Here is a 19,411-nt window from a genome sequence, read left to right as displayed (position 1 = left end):
GCCAGCTGAAGTTACTCATTTTCAGCGGTGGTGCTTTTATGGCAATACTAGTTATAAAACCAGGTTTTCAAGGACGACTATGAATCAAAATTGTATTACAACACACGTTTTCAGTTTATTGGTTAACTGCAGGTGCAATTAGGAACTGATGATTGCTTAAGTTTGTATGAACGGAGGATTCTGAGTTAGTACAAGCAGGAATAACACATTTCATAATGCTTACCTGTTTACAAAAAATACTATCTAGTCCTATTTTCTTACATGTTATGTAATTCTTTTCTTGTATGGGAAATTAATTGGTCTATATTATTTATTTTTCTGGTTTTTAATATTTTCATTTATCTCTAGGAGTTTTCTGATATACGGAATAAAAAATAACAGTCCTAAGCATTTACTCATGAGAATATTCATCCAAACTCAAACGTATGGGCTAATAAAAAACACTAAACACACAAATGGTCACCATATCTACATTGTTTAAAATTCAACTTGACAAATTCAGAAAGAAGACTTAAGCAATATGCAAACACAGAAGCAGACCTGAGGAGAAAGGCAGACTGTTCCTGTCGTCCTAAACTTTATCTTAGAAAAATGTTGAAGAACGGGGATAATTTACCTTACAGGGAGGATGAATGATAAAAGTATATTCAGCATTGTAAATATGGAAAACAGAGACTGTATGTGAGGCAAAGTGGTACCCCCTGTTTTCCTTTTCCTATTCAACTAAAGAGACCTAATTTCACAGTTAGGAAAAATAATCTTATAAACTGACCCATCTGAGTGATCACCATAGGTGTAATAAATCCCTTTGAAGGGCTCAGGCTTTACATGATACAAGATTGGCCCCCAGTCTGCCTAAAAAGACAAGACCTTGTTTTCAGTAAGGCCTTTCAAACCATATGGTATGTAAGCAAAATCATAATTTATGCTTTGTTATGTCAGTGTACAATTACAGGAGGGGAAATGTTCTTTACTTGAAGACAAAAGAAACCAGTTTAAATTATTTTAAAGTAGCTCATAATGGCAGTTTCTGTGTTTGATTGCTCTAACAAGTTGGGCATCTTCAGATAAGGCCAAATGCAAGGGGCTTCATACAGGCCTAATCCAAAACCCCCAAACCTAGAGGAAAGCCATGAAGCCCTACCCAGCTTAGGTGGTAACTCTGCTCTGTCCATCTCTTTTGTGCCTGCCACGGCAGTCGACGGACAGTGGCAGGAGTGGAGTTCGTGGAGCCAGTGCTCGGTGACCTGCTCCAACGGCACCCAGCAGCGGAGCCGGCAGTGCACAGCGGCGGCCCATGGTGGCTCTGAGTGCAGAGGGCCCTGGGCCGAGAGCCGGGAGTGTTATAACCCCGAGTGCACCGGTGAGTACCAACTGGCGCGGGGAGCTGCAGCTCTACCTCTCCTGCTCAGGAGAGGCTCAGGGGCCAGTCTCGCTGGTAGCTCTGAGCTGGGCACTAGGGATACTCTGGCAGTCTCTGGGGCAGCTGCAGGCCTCAGCGGCCTGCAATGGGATAAAGCAGATTCCTCCTGGGGGAGGCTTTGTTCTTTTTTTATTTGATGAGCCACCTGGAGATAAAAAGCTAAAGCATATGACTGGGAAGACTGCATGATGGGCTGCATATCTGCTTTTTGATTTTATCACCATTTAAAGGATATTCAATTGTTGTAGAAAGATATGTTTGAGGCCCAAAAAACTTAATAAAGTGCCTCATGAACCTAGAAAGTGAACAAGTATTCCCTTTTACACTGAAACCACTTCATGACCCTCTGGCAGTATAAAAGCAGCCTTCCAGGGTAGGTAAATTACATTTATACCTAGTTTTAAGCCTCATTTGCACTGTCAGAAGATGTAAAAATCAAGCTCCTAAAATATCACATGAAAAAATATTTTTATTTAGTTTTTTAAAACATAGTTATGCACATTGTAAATGTGTACTATTTCCATATAACAGCACTATACAAGTATATAGAAAAAAGATACAAAATGGATAATGTCTGTTTTGCAGTCTAAGCGTACATTAATGTGTGCCTATCCTTTTTATTTAATCTCAAGATACAAATAATTTAGACAAAAATCCCATGTTTAGGAGCCAAGTAGAGACTTTCCAATCTTCTATGTGCCTCCATCTACCACTTCTGTCACTGTTAGATATATCTGGGGGGCATTCTTCTCTTACCCAAGTAAAGAATAACATATGTATCCTCCTTTATGACTGTCATTATGTTGCAAATGTAACTACATTTTTCCACACAGCAAATGGCCAGTGGAACCAGTGGGGCCACTGGAGTGGATGTTCCAAATCCTGTGATGGTGGCTGGGAGAGACGGATAAGGATCTGTCAAGGTGCTGCTGTGACTGGGCAACAGTGTGAAGGAACCGGAGAGGAAGTGAGAAGGTGCAGTGAACAGAGGTGTCCTGGTGAGATGCAAATATAATCACTGTTATTATCTACAGCACAGTATGGCTTACTTTAATGGTCATCTTTAGGAGAGAGAAGATCAATTTCCATAGAGCAATAGCCATGAAGAGCCATATCTTGCCTTGCTTTAGACAAGTCACTCCTGTTTTTCTCAGTAGAGTTGTGTTTATGTAGCTAGGTGTAAACAAGCCCTATTGCATATATGAGCAATGCATCATGTTTTAAATAAATCAAAATAGTACAGAAAGTTATTAGAAAAAAAATTCATTGCCTAGATATGCCTACATTATTTGGAGAAGTGATTTGCCACAGAAATTCTCCCTGAATGTACTGTTTCTCAGAATATCAGGGCTGGTTATCAGGGAATCATGGAATTCCTTTTATCCAATGTACAAGAGACATCTTTGTAATGCATTTGAGGTAAATTTCAGTGCAGTAAAGATAAGGGGAAAAGTGTACCTTACTCTATTGTAGAGAAAGAATTAATACATGAGCAGTATTTTATAAAAAGGAAATTAATTTTTTTAAAAAAGGCACATCTTTCTTGTTTTAATATAATACTTAAATATATTTCTTAGCAGCACTTTTTACTTTGCCCTCCCAACAAACATATTTAAGTCTTTACCACTGAAAGTTAAGAAAAGTGTACTTCTGAGCTTCTTCAAAAGTGATGAATAAACAAGAACAGCTGGTGAATCTGATCATAATCATCTATAAAGACACATTGTTCTAAAGTAAAAGAATGCCTTGTTGGATAGGCATAAGATAACAAAGTAAGGTGTAAGTAGTGTACGATGCCTTAGCCATTCACTTGGGAAATTATGTGTTCTGAACTACAAGCCAGGAAGCAGCAAAAATCGATCTAGCAATCTCTTTCACTTATGGACATTTTGATGGGTATGTTCTCTGCTAGTCAGAAAAAGAACTTAAATGGCAGGGGTGCTTTGGATCAGGAAATGGGAAATATATCAGATCTGAATTTCATGTTATCAAGCCCACATTTTCATAGGCATCATGTTTATTCCTTGACAGCCACCAAAGAACAATTTTCAGTGTATTTGCAGCACAGTAGAACAATGAAACTCATTGCATTTGAAGAACAAAAGGACTATTTGTAGTTATAGTTATAATACTATACTGGAGAAGTTAACCAAATTTAACACACTTCTCAAATGATCTCTTTAATTTTAATAAAACATTCATTATTTGAAAAGCAGTACAAAATAGTGTTTGTATTGGAATCCTAAACAAATTGTAATTTCCATAGTTAATGCAGACTTCCTCGACAAAAGCACAGCACTAAGAGAAGGTTAATGTAAAACTCAATAAGCAGACATTAGGATCACCCAGCTTCTGCTTATAAAAATGTTCTTGAAATTATTTGCATTTGTATATTTAAAAGTAAACCTTGCTGCTGCAGTCCAATTTTCAAAGGTTGCCACCTGCTGTTAATAAAATATTTTACAGATGTATTTACAAGTCAAATGCACACAGAGCTTTATTTGCCATTTGGTAAATTTATTTATTTACTTGATTAATTCCAGATTAGAATCAGTATGCTTGTATGAACCATAACCTAAAGCACTTTCTAACAAGCTATACTTGTGCAGAAGATTATACATGAATAACAGATTTAATTTATCTGTTTCTAGACTGACATTTACTAAAGCATCTCAGTTTTAAATGTAGACATTGGACAATTTACCAAAATTTTATAAATTATATACAGATTTACATTTTATGAATACCAAGGAAAATTGAAAAGTACTATACAGAGATGATCATTCAAAGTACAAGCAAATGTAATGATGTGTGTGTTTTTCTTCCATGGCCTTAAAATAGTTCAGAAAAGCTATTTTTGTCTCAATGGTTTCTTTTTCTGTGTAAGTCATTGAGAAACATCAGAGGCTAAAATGTTAATTTTTTCTTATATTAGCCCTGCTTTTCCATTTATGTAATACCAGATCCTCAGCTCTGGAAATATGCATAACATATTTGTAAAGTGGATAAAGCTGCACCTGTTTTTAATCACCCAGAGGTCGATAGACATGCAGAAAGCTAAGTTATAGCTGACTTGAAGCTGTGGAATCAACAGGACAATGAACACCTTTCCTATTATGCTGGCTGCTGTTAATAAGATGCTTTGCAAACATAGCTGTTCACTTAACTGACAGAAAATCTTGACTGGACTTTTTGTAGTTGGAGTTCTGCATCATCTGAACATTATACAAGATTTTCTTCATAGCTGATCAGTGATTCGCCTCAGCTGGTTCAGGCAGGCACTGAATTACAGTCCCTGAATTCACTGAATTACATCCTAGAAGCAGAATACATGCAGCACTAAGAAAGGCAGGCTCAGAACTATTATCTGAAAGTTGATTTCACAAACATCTTGGTTTTTGGACAGATGTGGAATGTCTTTCTTTGTGATTTATTTCTATACATGGTTATAAATTTTAAATCTGTCATTGCTTCTTTCCATTGTGTAATATTATGGGAATGAAAAACAATGATCTGAAGATATTTTGGCTTCAGTCATTGCTCCTTTGTTGTATCCCAAATGTTTAAAGTTAGGTTTCATTCCTACTAGGTCATCAGTTAGAGATTAAGACTTTGCACTGAAAGTATCCTTTTGTGAAGGATGACTTCAGAAAACTGGAAACAAATCAGAGAAAGGAAAAAACCTAGATTTTGCTAAGCAGCTAGTCACGCAGAGATCACTATGGAAAACTTACACAGGATGAATCAACAATAAGTGTGTCCCATAAGAATAAATGAAACGGTAACAAAAGGAATTGCAACCCATGACTGATAAGGAGTTGCATGACAAGCTGATCAGAAACTTTTAGAGAAATGTGTAAGAGAAATAAGGTAAATCCCATCAAATATGTCAGTAAACGCAAAGAGGTGTGAGAACGGAGAACAAAACACAGTATTGTTCAGTAGAGAAAACTTCTGTAAATTTATTTTTATAAGAATAGAACCACATTCTTATGACATTTTCAAGAAAATCCTAAGTTCCAATAATACAGTATTGGTTACCATAATTACTTAATTCCATAATAGGTAATTCTATAATAATTCTATACATATTTATGTTTACCCAAATTTTATGCTTTACCCAAATTTTATTCAAAAAAGAGTAAAAAATTTTCAGATCCTCAAAATTTTTCTCATAAGCTTATAGTCAGTGTTAGAAAACATAATATAATAATTGCTTTCACCAAAATACCACTGAAAACAGTATTGATTTTTAAAAAAAATATAGCAGTGCAAAACTGCTGCTGAAGACTAGCTAATGATTTCCTACTGAAGACAGAAGGTTTCTTCAGGGGCAAAACTAGCTACCTAAGATAGAATATGAGAAGGGGGAAGATTCCAATAATTGTCAACAACTACGCAATAAAATTAAACCTTTGGGTTTTATTTTGCCTGTGATTAAAACATTATTCTACAAGAATGTTCAAAAGCTTTTTTATATTGCCTTTGTTTAAGACAATTTTGCCAATGGCATTGAATTAGGATTCAAAAACTGTGGTTCTAGCTTAATTTGTGAGCTACTGTGTGCTGTTGGCCAACTTGTTTCACCTTTTCATTACCCTTTCCAATATTAGCTGCCTATGTAGATCATAAATTCTGTGAGGTTGTGAATGTGTCTTGCTATGTCTGCGTGTTGTACAGTTTCCTCAGATTCCAGGTGGATTGCCTCTTAGCACTAATGTCAGAGGAGGAATGTGCTTCTAGATCACTGACTTTGTTGAGTATTTGTGCTTAGGTAGGATGAATTCAGGCCTATCATTACAGGAGTACAACATGGCATATTTAAGTACATGCTCTGTGTAGGAAGATATTGCTGGAACACTTTGTTTGTGAAAGAGATATCTGCTTTTTCTTTGCCAATTTTAGCAAATTACCTCAGTATTTGCTGTTTGCTTCTAATTTTTAGCAATTCTCTGTGATTTTGCACAGCTAACTTAACTTACCTGTGGGCGTGTTATGAATTAATTGTGCCATAGTTAAAGAAGTCCTTGAACTGGGCCTGAACAAAGGCCAGCAGGACCGGCAAGGCTTTTTAACTCAGATATAATACCACTGTACCACTCTAGCATGACTGTAATGTCTCCATGGGCAACATGGGTTGAGCCTCACAGATGCTTTAATGTGGGTGGATGCCTGATTACTAAGATCTGCCAGATATACTTTAGCTTTGGGAAGAATTGGTTTGGTTTTCATGCACAGCATTCCTTGGTCCCAAGTATTTGTACAATGCGTTAAAAGGCACATAGGTTCACTGCACGGAGTCAGCCAGGGACCAGGAAAACTGGGCTACATGATAACTCTTCCAAACTCTGACTTGTTCCTGCAACTTTTTCCTCATAATTCTGGGTCTTGGGAATGACTTTTTTTACTTTGAACATAATACACAAGTGCACAGATTGTCTTTGGCACTAGGCTGAAGTTGAAATGTAATTTTGAGTTCTGAAAAGTGTGACACAAAAACACACAAGTGGAAAACTGTGATATTACCTGTGACTTGTTAAAATAAAAGAGAAAACATGGTGTACAAAATTATGCATATTATAACCACACATTGTATTCGGAGAGAAGTAAGAGTTTTTGTTCTAAGAAGTGTTGATTAGTGAACACAACAGGTTTGAAATGATCACAGCTGCATGACAAATGTGCTTCTCAAAGAGCTCTAAGCTTTACCAAATTTATGTTATTTATAATATTACCTCTGTATTATGTTAATTTACAGTCCCCAGATCAGAACATTTCTTATGTTTATAAGGTCATAATAGGATCGTAATTGCATTTGCTTATGTCACCAGATGGTTTATGTTTCTAAAAATCTGGCTTTTCCCATTGTGACACTGGCATGATGCATTCACTTTTTTGGCATGTCTGAAGCAATATTAGTATTCTAGATTATGAATATAACCAACTTTCTTCGGGTTTTGCCATTAATGGATCTCTTGCTTTTTTAGCAGCACCGTCTTGATTTATGATTCAGGAATGCTGATGGTGAGGCAAATTTAGCAAGCAATTTTTCTGCCCAACTGTGATTCATATTAGTATTAGTGAGCCATCTGCAAGGTATTCTTTGTCCTCTACAAAGACAGGGTACAGATTTGTGTTAAAGTCTGCTCAGTTCCTTACTCACCTCAGTCTTCCATCAGCAAAAGTGCAAAACAGGAAAGATGGACAGTTTTATGTGTTAAGTAATTGCATGGGCAAAATCTGTAGTCTTTTCCTGCCACGGCTAGAGATTTCCCATACAACCATAGGTGAATCACTGAATTACTTTCTGCCTTATCATCCCATCTGCTATAGTGATAGAATTTCCTTTGTCTTTTCCTTTTTCTTGTTTTGTGACTGCTTTGTTATAATACAGTGACGTTACGGTTTTCCTAAAATACATATGATGCTTCTTTTAAACAATTCATGGCTTTTCTCTGCTGAACACAGAATGAATTAGATTTCAGTAACTAGCATTTGTCAGTGCTTTTAAGTTGTGAGATGACTTCAGCCAGATGTTTGCTGTTTTAATCAAATTTACTCATAAACTGGGATTCTACAGCAAAACTTCAAAGAGTAGAAGTAATCTGTAAGGCATGACCATGTGAAAATAAAATGTGAAGTGTTTGCAGAGGATTCTTTTTCTTCATGCAGTTGTGTTACTAAAAATTGTGGAAATATTTTTTTCTTTTAAATGGTATTGTAATAACCAGTGAAAGGCTGTTTTATTTTATAGCTACTCAGTCCCACATTATTGACTATACTTGCTTAATTACCAACTTGTACTGAAACACATTTCAAAGAAATAACCTACTTTTTGGTTTTCAGAATATACAGCTCTTATTTGATACCTCTAGCACATTTAATGTTTAATTTAACTGTGGTGTCAGAGATGATTCTTTCACATACAGTTTGTTTTAGAAAAATCTTTAAAAATAATCAGTGTAAGATAAGTGTCACAGCTTATAACATTTTAAGTATCATCATCTTCTGATAGATGCTTAATATGATCGATCAAAATAGAGCAATGAGAAAAGATTCTAATATATTAACATTGCACCTGCAACCTAAAGAATGTTTGTTTGCTGAAGAGAATAAAAGCACAGACTACATGAAATACACTATCGCAAAGACAGATGTTATACGAAAATTACAGGGTTTGCATTTTGCATTTTTGTACTTCATTCTTAAAATTAAAATAAAAGATGTTAACATATACATCTCAGCAAAAATTAGGACTTGATTGAAGTCTTATTTTCTGATTTAAAATATCTGGTTTACATTACTGTATCCATTTAAATTTTCATTTCTAAATGGCAGCGCCTTATGAAATATGTCCTGAAGACTATTTGATGTCAATGGTGTGGAAACGGACCCCAGCTGGGGACATGGCATTCAATCGATGTCCTCTCAATGCCACAGGTACAGTATTACTTTGAAATTATGTGATGATGAAAAAGGGGAGGAAACTTTTGCTTGGTGTTCTACATATAATCATTACTAGACTCTTATACATATGTATATATGCATATATGTGAGTATATCTTTATAAACTTCACATATTTAAACAAATACATACATAGAGTATATACATATATATAGTAAAGAGACATATACTCTGTCTCTTTATTGCTTAGATGCATGTATATATATTTATATACAGGCATGTATACATTATAGTTAGAGAGAAAAAGCTAAGAGGAAATCAGTATGACATCACCTAACAGGCAAAGTGATGAAAATGAAGCAAAACATAAAAATCTTTTAAAGTAAGAGAACACTGCTAAAAAACACTGCTAATGACCACTGAAATGTGTTTCAGAATCTTGTTGTACTCTTTATGTACAGGTGATCATTAGATGAAATTGTTTCTGTGTGTGCTTTTAAAATAGCATGGAACATACTTTAAATAAGGTTTATTCTTTCCGATTGCTTTCACTTAGATAAATATTTTCTCTCTTTGTGACTTACAGGCACCACTAGCAGACGCTGCTCTCTCAGTGTTCATGGAGTGGCCTTCTGGGAACATCCAAGCTTTGCTAGATGCATATCAAATGAGTACAGACACTTGCAGCATTCAGTAGGTGCAAAGCCAGCTTTAGTACTTGCTCTGTTAATTCATTACTAATCATTGGTGTGAAGAAACCTTACTTATTTACTCTCAAGTCAGATTTCTGATAAGAAATGCCAGGAGGAAAATAGACCTAAGAAAGATTCATTTATATTCATGTATATTATTCAGATCTTACGTATTACTGGTGTTTGAGTGAAAGAAGCTTTGTCTTACTGTAGAAATAGAAAAAAACGAATCAAATTCCCTTTTTTCATGTCCTCTGTGTGTAATTTTTATAGGGATCAGAGGTAAGACAAATTTTTGTTTATTAGAAAATGAGATGTTAATAAATGAAGTTTTCTGGAAGAGTGGCCTGCTGAATAATTTTATAATACCTTGAATTCTTTAATTGTACACTAGGAAGTCAGAACCTATATTTCTTTTTGCTATCAAATTTAGAACTTCACCTTCAAATGTAGCAATAGGAAATTATTTTAGGGTAAAGATATTGCAGTGTTGGAGAAAGTAAAGTAACACTCGGTGAAAAATATTAAGGGTTTTTTTCAGTATGATTAACAAAAAGTTTCTTTCCAAAGCATATGCATTATGTATTTATCTACTATGTAAATATATTTGTATGCATAGATGTATATTATTGTATATATTGCATTATAAGTATACTACTATGGTCTGTGCTAGGTACACTGTTTACATTCTATTTCCATAGTTGAAACATTCAGTCAGTTAATACTATTGTGGGAAGAGCTCCTTTGAAGATTTTAATGGACAATGGCTTTTGCCTGCATGATATATTTTACTGACATTCTTATTACTCTGCCTCCTTTCCAAAGGCCACTGCTCCATTCATCGTTCAGCATGGGGGTACTAATACAGCTATGTGCTTCATAACTTCCCAACCCCTAAACAACCAAGTGCAACACTTCTTTAATATGTTTAAAAATCTGTGGTAGCTTGAAAAGTGGTAGCCTGGCTGTCATTCCTCAAGTCTGGCTTGACACTTAGAGGAGATTTTGATGAATTCCTTTGAGCTGCATTTCTGTTTCATTAGATTCCAACTTAATTGAGGCCTGGGATTCAGTTTCAGGGTAAGCCAAAGCCAGCATTATTTTAAAATAACATAGAATAGAGTGTCAAAGCAATTTTCCCCACTGCAGTGAAACTTCCGTATATTGTATAGCTGTTTGAGTGTTGCTCTATCCCCTTAGTGTTCACGCTGGAAAAAACAACAGTAAGTTGGCTGTAACTGTCCTGCATTTTATATTTTTGATATTTTATTATTTTGCAATAGATGCATATAGTATGTCTAAACAGACTTACGGGCATGGATAGCAATACATTTGTATTTCATTTGCTTAGAACCTGTATTTTGGTAAATAGCACAATAAATGCAATGACTCTAGGTAATGTATATAAAGTTTTGAATACTAATGTCATATTGCAGAACAAAACATTCACATTTTGTGATTGAAAACATTGAGATATTTCAAAGTAAAGGAAATTACTTCTCTTCTTACGTGCTATTTTTGCATTTGAATATTACAACCCTCTGAAATATTTAAAAGATTTTGAAATATTTTAAAGGATTTATTCATCGTGACCTGCCTGAGCAGAAGGCCATCTCTTTAGAGTTTTGTTTCTCTGCTCTTACCCTTTTACATTTCATACCAACATTTATTCATAGCAGTGATCCTCATGCCGCTGGTTCTGTAGTGATACTTAGCCCTTTCTTTCTATGTTATTGCTAGAAGTAATTCATAAGCAAGTTAAACAGGGGGAAAAGTTCTTTCATGTTATTCAGTAGTTTGACTTACCTGGCTAACTTTTGGTGAGGCACTGGTAGTTTTTGAAGGGCTGCAAGTCTGTCTGGCAGGAAGGGGTCATTGTTGGACAAAAGAAGGCTTTTTTAACCCAGATCAGATTTATCTATTCTTTATTTCCTTTTTCAATGTATTAAATATGATTAGTCTACACTGTGAAATAATCTTTGCCAAAGAACATTTAAAAATAGCTAAAGCTTCTTTAAAATTGCACATGCATCTAAACATCATCTTATTGCTGCACAAAATATCTGTCTAGTTTATATGCATACAGATTAAAGGGGAAAAGTGTATTTCTTTTGCACTTGGGAGCTGTTCACAGAGAAAATCAACTTGTCTTACATCTTACTGCTTCTCAAAGTGAACAACACAGCATATTTAAAGAATCGTAAAAAGTAGAGGTAAAGACCTATAAGGTCATCGCCCTGCAAATGTAGGCTTGTCCCCCCACGATACATATGCCAGCTCCATAAATCCCTGAAAAGAGGACTTTATAAGGAAGCTGCTGACAGACGGTGTTGCTATAATAAATATGTGTGCTTATGAAAGAGTTTCTGAGATGCCTCAGTGTGCTTAACTTACCAGTAACATTATTTTACCAATTCAGACCAGGAATAGTAGGGTGTGTCACTCAGTTCTGTGAATGTTCCCATAAAACCTGAGTCTGAGTTGAATTGCTTTCATTTCTGACTTGAAATAGATAAACTATAGGTGTATAGTCTTCAAAAATAATATCTCTGCAGTTGAATTAAAGCAGTTGATATACATAATATACATACAATACTTGATAAATGAAAGCATGCTCACCTGGAGGAATACAGACAAGTCCCTGTCGCTTTGCCCTCCAAACAAGCCATGTATGATCCAGAACCATCCCACAAGCCATGTAGTTAGATTCACATGCTGCCCAAGCAAATACTCTCTAGAGAAAAGCATTGCATATTTCAGAAAATACTGCCTTGGCCACAGACCCTGCTAACCTGGCTACACAGATTCTAGACTGAAAGCTTACAGCTCTACTAGTAAATAAACCGAACAGGATGTCTGCCCAAGCTTGAACAGTGTCCTTGAAGTGATCTGCACTGTTTAACTGTTTATCTGTTAGCATGATTTAAGACCATACCAGTAAGCACTCTCCAAAACGATGCCTATCATCCTTTAGAGGATATCATGGCAGAGAGACCATTCCCCACAGGCAATAAAGCCATCATTTTCTGGGATAGATGGGAAAGAGAGTTTATCTTCAGGGATACAAGCTGTCTCTGCTCAGTGGCCTCAGGACTAGACAATATTCCTGTGGCTATTTTATTTACCTGTATTTACCATGTACATTATAAAAACACCTTACATTTGGGCAGCCTGGACTGTGAGTAAGGAAGATCAGGGCTGCAGGTGTCCATCAGTGAGGCCACACCTGGAGTGCTGCATACAAATCTGCGCTCCCCAGTACAAGAAGGATATGGTGTTACTGGATCAAGTCCAGAAAAGGGCCACTAAGATGATTATAAGACTGGAGAATCTCTCCTGGGAGGAAGAACTGAGAGAGCTGGAGCTGTTGAGCCTAAAGAGAAAGCTCAGGAGGGATTTTATCATCGTATGTAAGTGCCCGAAGGGAGGATACATGGAAGTCAGAGCCAGGGTCTTCCACTGGTGCCCAGTGACAGGACTAGAAGCAGTGGGCACAAAATGAAACACAGGAGGACCTGTCTGAATATCAGGAAATAGTTTTTCACTCTAAGGGTGACTGAGCACAGGCACAGGTTGCCCAGGGAGACTGTGGACACATTCAAAAGCCATCTGTACAGGACGTCCAGAGGTCCCTTGCAATTTCAACTGTTCCATGATTCTGTGATTCTGTGACTTCTATGACTCCAGAAAATTGGAAAATCACACAAGACAGAAATCCTGAGTAGTTAGTTTGTAGACTTCCAGTGTAACATCAGTATGATTTGTACTTTCTTCCTAAAGATAACCTTTTCCTACGAACATTAACATAGGTTTTCAGCAGATGTCCACATTAAGCCAGAATTCTGTGTTATATATACTGCAGAATTTTACCACATAACCACAGAGGATTGACCCCTTAAGACTGTTCCCTTACTACATGTAGCTACAGTAGGTTCACTGCCTCATGGACAAAGGTTCTTGTAGTTTCTGTATTACTCACCTGGAAGTGATATGGGACAAATGTCAATCCTCAGAAGGCATTTTAAAGTAGCAGAAACCCATCTAATGCTGCATTTTCTTTAGTTTAACTTCAGACTTGTATGGAGAACAATATGGTAGCTATGTAAATCATGCTAAAATGGCACTATCTTTTCATCTCAAAATCCATTTGGAAGTCTACTTGCAAAAGGTGAAGAGTCAGTAAAGTTAAAAATACACTCGTAATACTAAAGATAATATACTTTGCTCATAACCCCCAGCACCATGAATAATTTAGTTCTTTTTCCAGCCACTTACAGAATGTGTCAGGCAGAACTACTGCCTCTATTCAGGATAGGCATGTACTGGAACTTCAGATGCAGCATACCGACACCTCAGAATAAAGCAGTTTTCCATTGGTTAAATGGAATTGTCTAGATACGAGGAACACTTTTCCATACATACATCAATATTGTACTTAATATTAAATTGCAAATGTTACGGAGTAATTCACAATCTTTAAGTAATATGACTCCTCAACATATGCTTGAGATAAAGCTCTACTACATCTCCAGTTTTGTTGATGGAGGATTAAGTGAGACCAAATAAGTAGGAAATTTATCTCTGGTCTTCTGAATTAGTGTCTAGCCATTGTTCCTTCTTAATGTTCATATGACAACAGAGAAAATCCCTGGCATGGTAAAAATATAATAACTACAGGGCCTCTGAAGAGACTATACACTGGAACATGATAAAATAGTGAAGGGGAATGGGTTAGCATCATATAGAGCCCTATATGATTCATGTGTAGGAGCTTGAGTAAAAGCAGTTAAGAGGATGATGCACTTCAGCTATGCCACAAATGTACGACCTGTACTTTTGTTATTTTACCTTTCGTGATAGAGAATACAGGTCCCTTTTAAAACTAGGGATGATAATTAGATCTCTTTGAATAACAAAACTAATTAGTCATGAATACTTTATCCAATATTTGGTACAAATCAGTCATCAAATGAATTCAACAAATACTGTTTGACCAGCTTATACAGCTGGTTGACTAATATGAGAAATTATTCACTGAACAAATTAAAGGGACAAAAATGCCTAAATCCATTAAATAAACACTTGGGAAATTATTTGATTATCTATAATAATAATACTTTAAGAACCCAATTAGGATTATTCTTACTAAAGCACTATAAGTGGAAAATGCAATGTGTTGAATAGGTATTTTTTTGCCTTCTGGAATAGTGACCTAGAGGATAAAGCAATAACTTGATGAAGAGAAAAAGAAACATCACAAATTACCAGGTTTTGTTCTGCATTTCTTGTATTACCCTGGTGTGTTTGCAGTATCTACAGCTTTACATTAAGAAAATGCTCTTAGTCAAGCATAATGTTTCAGGACTGTCACCCAGTCATCTTTGCAGCTAAGAGGGAGTATTTTGCCCAGTGATGCATATTTTGTTAAATGTGTTCTTGAGAAAGAGGAGATTACACCAAGGCAGTCTTCCAGGTGTCTGTTTTGTGGTGGATGGAGATGAAGTAAAGTCGTATGGTTGAATAAGATCTAGCAGCAGGTATATTCATTATTCAGTTCCTTCTGAACAGTTCTTGGTCACATACTCATCAGAAGGTTTCAGTTAATAGAGAGGAATTTCCCTGCTTGCTCTAATTCCAGGTTATATTTTCAGAATTTGGAGGTTTTTTCCCCTCTGTGGGATAGACATTGTTTGGGTTTTCAAAACATTTTACCAAATCAATTATTGCAGAAGTTACGAACCTTCTTAAAGTCTATTCTCTCTTTCTACCTTTTGCAAATAGTTTCATTTTCTGAAAACTGAACTCCTTTGGTGTAACTAGCATATTTTAATCTCTTTAAAGAGTATCAGTTGGTAGCTTAACAGACTGTGATATATAGAAAGGCAGATTAGATGATGATCTAATGACCCAAACTTAGAGTGTATAATATTATGAGGTATTCTCCTCATTGCTTATTACCTTCTTTTGATCTGGAAGCAGAAAAAGGTCTGCCTAATTATTTTACCTAAACTGTTTATTTGAGCTAGTACTTGGTTGTTTTGGACTATTATTTTCCAAGATATATTTTCATAAAAGAAAGACATCTCCAAAATATTCTTAAGTATTATTCTGCATACCTGAAATTTTATAGGTAGATTAGACATTACACAACTCCATTGAATACACTGAGTTAGATTTAGCATCACTATGAGAGATTGAAAACTGAATCTTGTAGCACAAAGAAATTAAAGCAAGAAACATATCGCATGTATGTATTTTGACTGCCACAATCTAACCAGCTGGGATTTGTAATTGGTACTATGAGACAGACCAATTATCAGATTTAATCTCTCGCATTTATTTCATTTCTAGGATTTCAAGTGTATGTTAGTAAGCTGTTAATGGTTCTTGCCACAACAATTATTTAATATAAAAGGTGATATTTAAGGTTTGGTCTTTCTTGCTTTCTAGATGTTAAGTCTAGAAAGGGGCCATCATGAGTAATTAATGACTTCCTGCATGCCCTCTTGTTGAACTATGTATCTCTCACGGGAATACATCTAGTCTTCACTGTAAAAAGTAATGGAATGGAGAAGGCATTCTCCAAAACATTTTTTTTTTCAATTTTTAATTCTCATGTTCATACAAGTTTCAACCAGCACACCTCAGGTAGGTTTGATCTGCTGAGAAATTTCATGCTGTGCTTTGAGATTTTTTTTCTTTTTAATTTTACTTTTGCTTCTTTCATTTGGATAAAAAGGGTGAAATATTTCCTGAGTATAAGAAATTCAACTATTTTTGCTATCATTGGATGTGAGTGACTGCAGGACTAAAAACAGAATCCCTAATTAAGAGACCACAGGCCTATCTCAGGTGGTATCTGAGAAAAAAAGTCACTGAAATGCCTCAAAAAGAGTTAATTTAGTTTTTGCACTCTCTTGAAGCCTCTTAAATTTGTTATGCTAAGCAAGGGAGACTAAGAAGCAAGACCCCAGTATTAGGAATATCCTGCATCATCCTTTGTATGAACAACTGCTTCTGAGAGGCATAGCTAAAGACTTCATCTATTCTTAATCCATTCTACAGATGATAGCCATCTAAATTTAGATAAAAACCCCAAACAAACAAAACCAACAAAAACCCCCAAACCCAAAAATAACAAAATCCAAAACCAAGAAAAAACTTGAATGGGAGCTAATGCATAAGATGAAAATGAAAATAAAATTGTTTGGTATAGAAGAGCAAAGAGCTTTCATAGCTTATGATGTCTTTATGAAATGAATATCTAAAGCCTGTATGACCAATTGTAATGAAAACCAGTAATGAATAAGATCTTACCACTGCGTATAAGAAACTTACTTTGCTTAAATGAAGAAAATACATGAATAAATAGGCGTAGATCTATTTTCTATTCTGTTATAAATGCATTCTAAGTGATAGGATTTATTGAATCAGAAAAAAAGATAATTTTTGAAGGATCTGCTTAAAAAAAATATTAGTAATATATCATAACTCACCACGCACTGGAATAGCCCTTTTGCCTAAAGTGAGACGTCCTCTAAGTTGCTTTTGGACATTCTAGTTTGGAAAAAATTTATACTACGCTCATAAATGATGAAGACGACTAAAGCTTATCGTCAATAGACTTTATTTCTGAAGGTCACCTCCAATATTAACAGAAAACATTTACTAATACAGCCCATTTTCTAAAGCTATGTAGCACACTTTTCAAACCTGAATGATGAAATTCTACATTTAGTTGCTTCAATAAAAATAAGGTACTAATTTATGCCAATTTGAATGATATAACACCTAAATGATACATGCATTTGTGCAAACTGGGCTGCTTTTCTCTCAGAAATAGGAAGTTAAAAAACCGAAAAACCTCTTAACTCTTGAGAGTTAGGAAGGAAAAATCTGCATATGAAATATCACACTGGTGTGAAGATATTAGCACTTATGGAGGAGTATGGGAACTTATGCAGGTGAATCTTTGCATATCAAACTGTTAATGTAGCCATAGAAATGCATTTCTGCTGCTTCTAGGTCATACTATAATTTTGTTTCCCCTTTTTCCACAGCAACGTTATTCACAATTTTGCAAGTGCTTGGCTAAAATATAATTTGATAAAAAGAACTCTGAGGTGAATAATGATTTGCTCAGCTGCAGCTCATTAGAGATGATTTTGTTTTTCCAAATTCTATTACAAGGGCAGCATATGAGCCTGTCCATGTACTCCTCACTGAAATGACTGCTGTACTCTGGGGAACGAAAGGCTTCCTCCTAAAAAATTTACTGCTCCTTTTTTGCTAGTTTAGTGCTTCATTTATTTTTATATAGCTGCAGAACATAGCAGCCAGGCTTAGTTTTGTAGATTTGAATGTACAGGCCTCAAAACAACATTTTTGCTCTGCCTCAGTCTATTGGTATACGCCATCCTTTCATTTTCCCCTTCACAGGCTTTTGGAGGCAGAGGAGTTACATCAGTAAATGATCTGCTTTCCTTGCCTTGCCTACCTCCCTTACAGGCCCAGAATCTGCAGGATCCTGCATTTTGACAGGAGGATAGCAAACTGTTTTCTCTCATGAGAAAACAACTAATCAAGAGATTGTAGCAGGCAGGCAACAGTTTTCCCCTGCCTCACTGACATTTTGCCATTCTGCAAGGGAGAAGATTAAACCTTTGGAAAAAAGCTAATGACTTCAGTATTTGCTTGATGGTGAGGGCACCCATTTTGTTGTGAGAATGCTCTGTCCTGCCAAACTCATTGCGTGGACTGAAATGCTGGGGAATTGAGTGCTTTTAACACCACGTTAGAAAGTTAATGTGGCTTTCTCAGTTTCCTAACAGATCAGCCTCACTCTCTGTCAATCAATAGGCACTTTGTGAAGAAGAGGAAATAACCCAGTACTTCAGCCACTCATATGAAATAATGTAGACCTGAAACCAACTGATCCATCCCAAGTGAATGGCTGCTTTTTCATAACTGTCTTACAGACACCAGAGAGATAGACACCAGAAATGAACAGCTTAAAATCAAGAGAGTGAAATGTGTTCAAAGATTCTGCAGTACCTTCTTCATTCATGAAATGGTAGTGCTTGATCTCGCCAACATACACATGCACCCCAATCTTAGAGGTGCTGTACACTGGGAGAAAATATTTACCTGCTATTCTGCATAAGCACATCACAACTCAGTTCAACTGGATAAGTTGCTTTTCTTCCTTTTCTGCTTTTGAATATTTGGTTTTGATAGCCAAACAATTTTGCTTGTTAAATTCAATGAAAAGTCCCTGCTATCATCTCAGCATTCATAATCATCTTTCCATGTCTGGTTTACCAAAGAGTAATCTGTGTGTTAAATGAAATGTGCTCCTGTGGTTTCTGCTGCTGCTGCTGTGCCTGCTGCAGCTATGAGCAGCTGAGGTTCCCTGATCACATTGATATTCCAAACCAACCCACACTGCAGCCAACAGGTGAACTGCACTAGGTTATGGCCAGAGGGAAAACAAGAGATGAAGGCCATTTAGGAACTCAATAAAAAAATAATTAATGTAATTTTCCCTTAAAGTCTACCAAAATGACAGGAACCTTCATTCCAACACAGCTGTAGAATGACTGCAGGAATTTGGCTAGGCAGCTGGCAGCAAAGAACTGATCACAGCATCTTACACTTACAGTAATTCCCCTGCTTTTTTGTCCACTACTTCATTTGCTGCATTCTCCCACTATGTTTAAGCTAAGATTTTTTAAGTCTGTGAGGCACAAAAGATTTTTTTTTTTGCCTATTAGTGCTCTACTCCAAGGCAGGAATGAGGACTCGCCAATAATCCTAATTTCCTTGAAGAAACCATTCTGTTTTGGCCTGTAAGTGAGTCTGGAGTAACCGTATAGAAACATAATCAAATAA

At 36.0% G+C, this 19,411-nt stretch overlaps 1 protein-coding gene across 1 annotated transcript in view; it reads left to right on the top strand.

Annotated features, from left to right (window-relative positions):
• Positions 1–19,411, top strand: part of LOC104510005 (brain-specific angiogenesis inhibitor 3-like) — a gene marked incomplete at both ends in the record, with an annotated part of 54,455 nt that overhangs the window by 15,236 nt on the left and 19,808 nt on the right. The window contains 2 exons of the mRNA XM_010152134.1: positions 1,199–1,363; positions 2,257–2,390. Coding sequence (XP_010150436.1) covers positions 1,199–1,363; positions 2,257–2,390 — 299 coding nt within the window. The remainder of the gene's footprint in view (positions 1–1,198; positions 1,364–2,256; positions 2,391–19,411) is intronic.

This window comes from Eurypyga helias, unplaced genomic scaffold, assembly GCF_000690775.1.
Source record: "Eurypyga helias isolate BGI_N326 unplaced genomic scaffold, ASM69077v1 scaffold1215, whole genome shotgun sequence".
Taxonomy (NCBI): domain Eukaryota; kingdom Metazoa; phylum Chordata; class Aves; order Eurypygiformes; family Eurypygidae; genus Eurypyga; species Eurypyga helias.
Note: the sequence above shows the minus strand (reverse complement) of the source record. Positions and strands in the feature narration are given on the sequence as shown.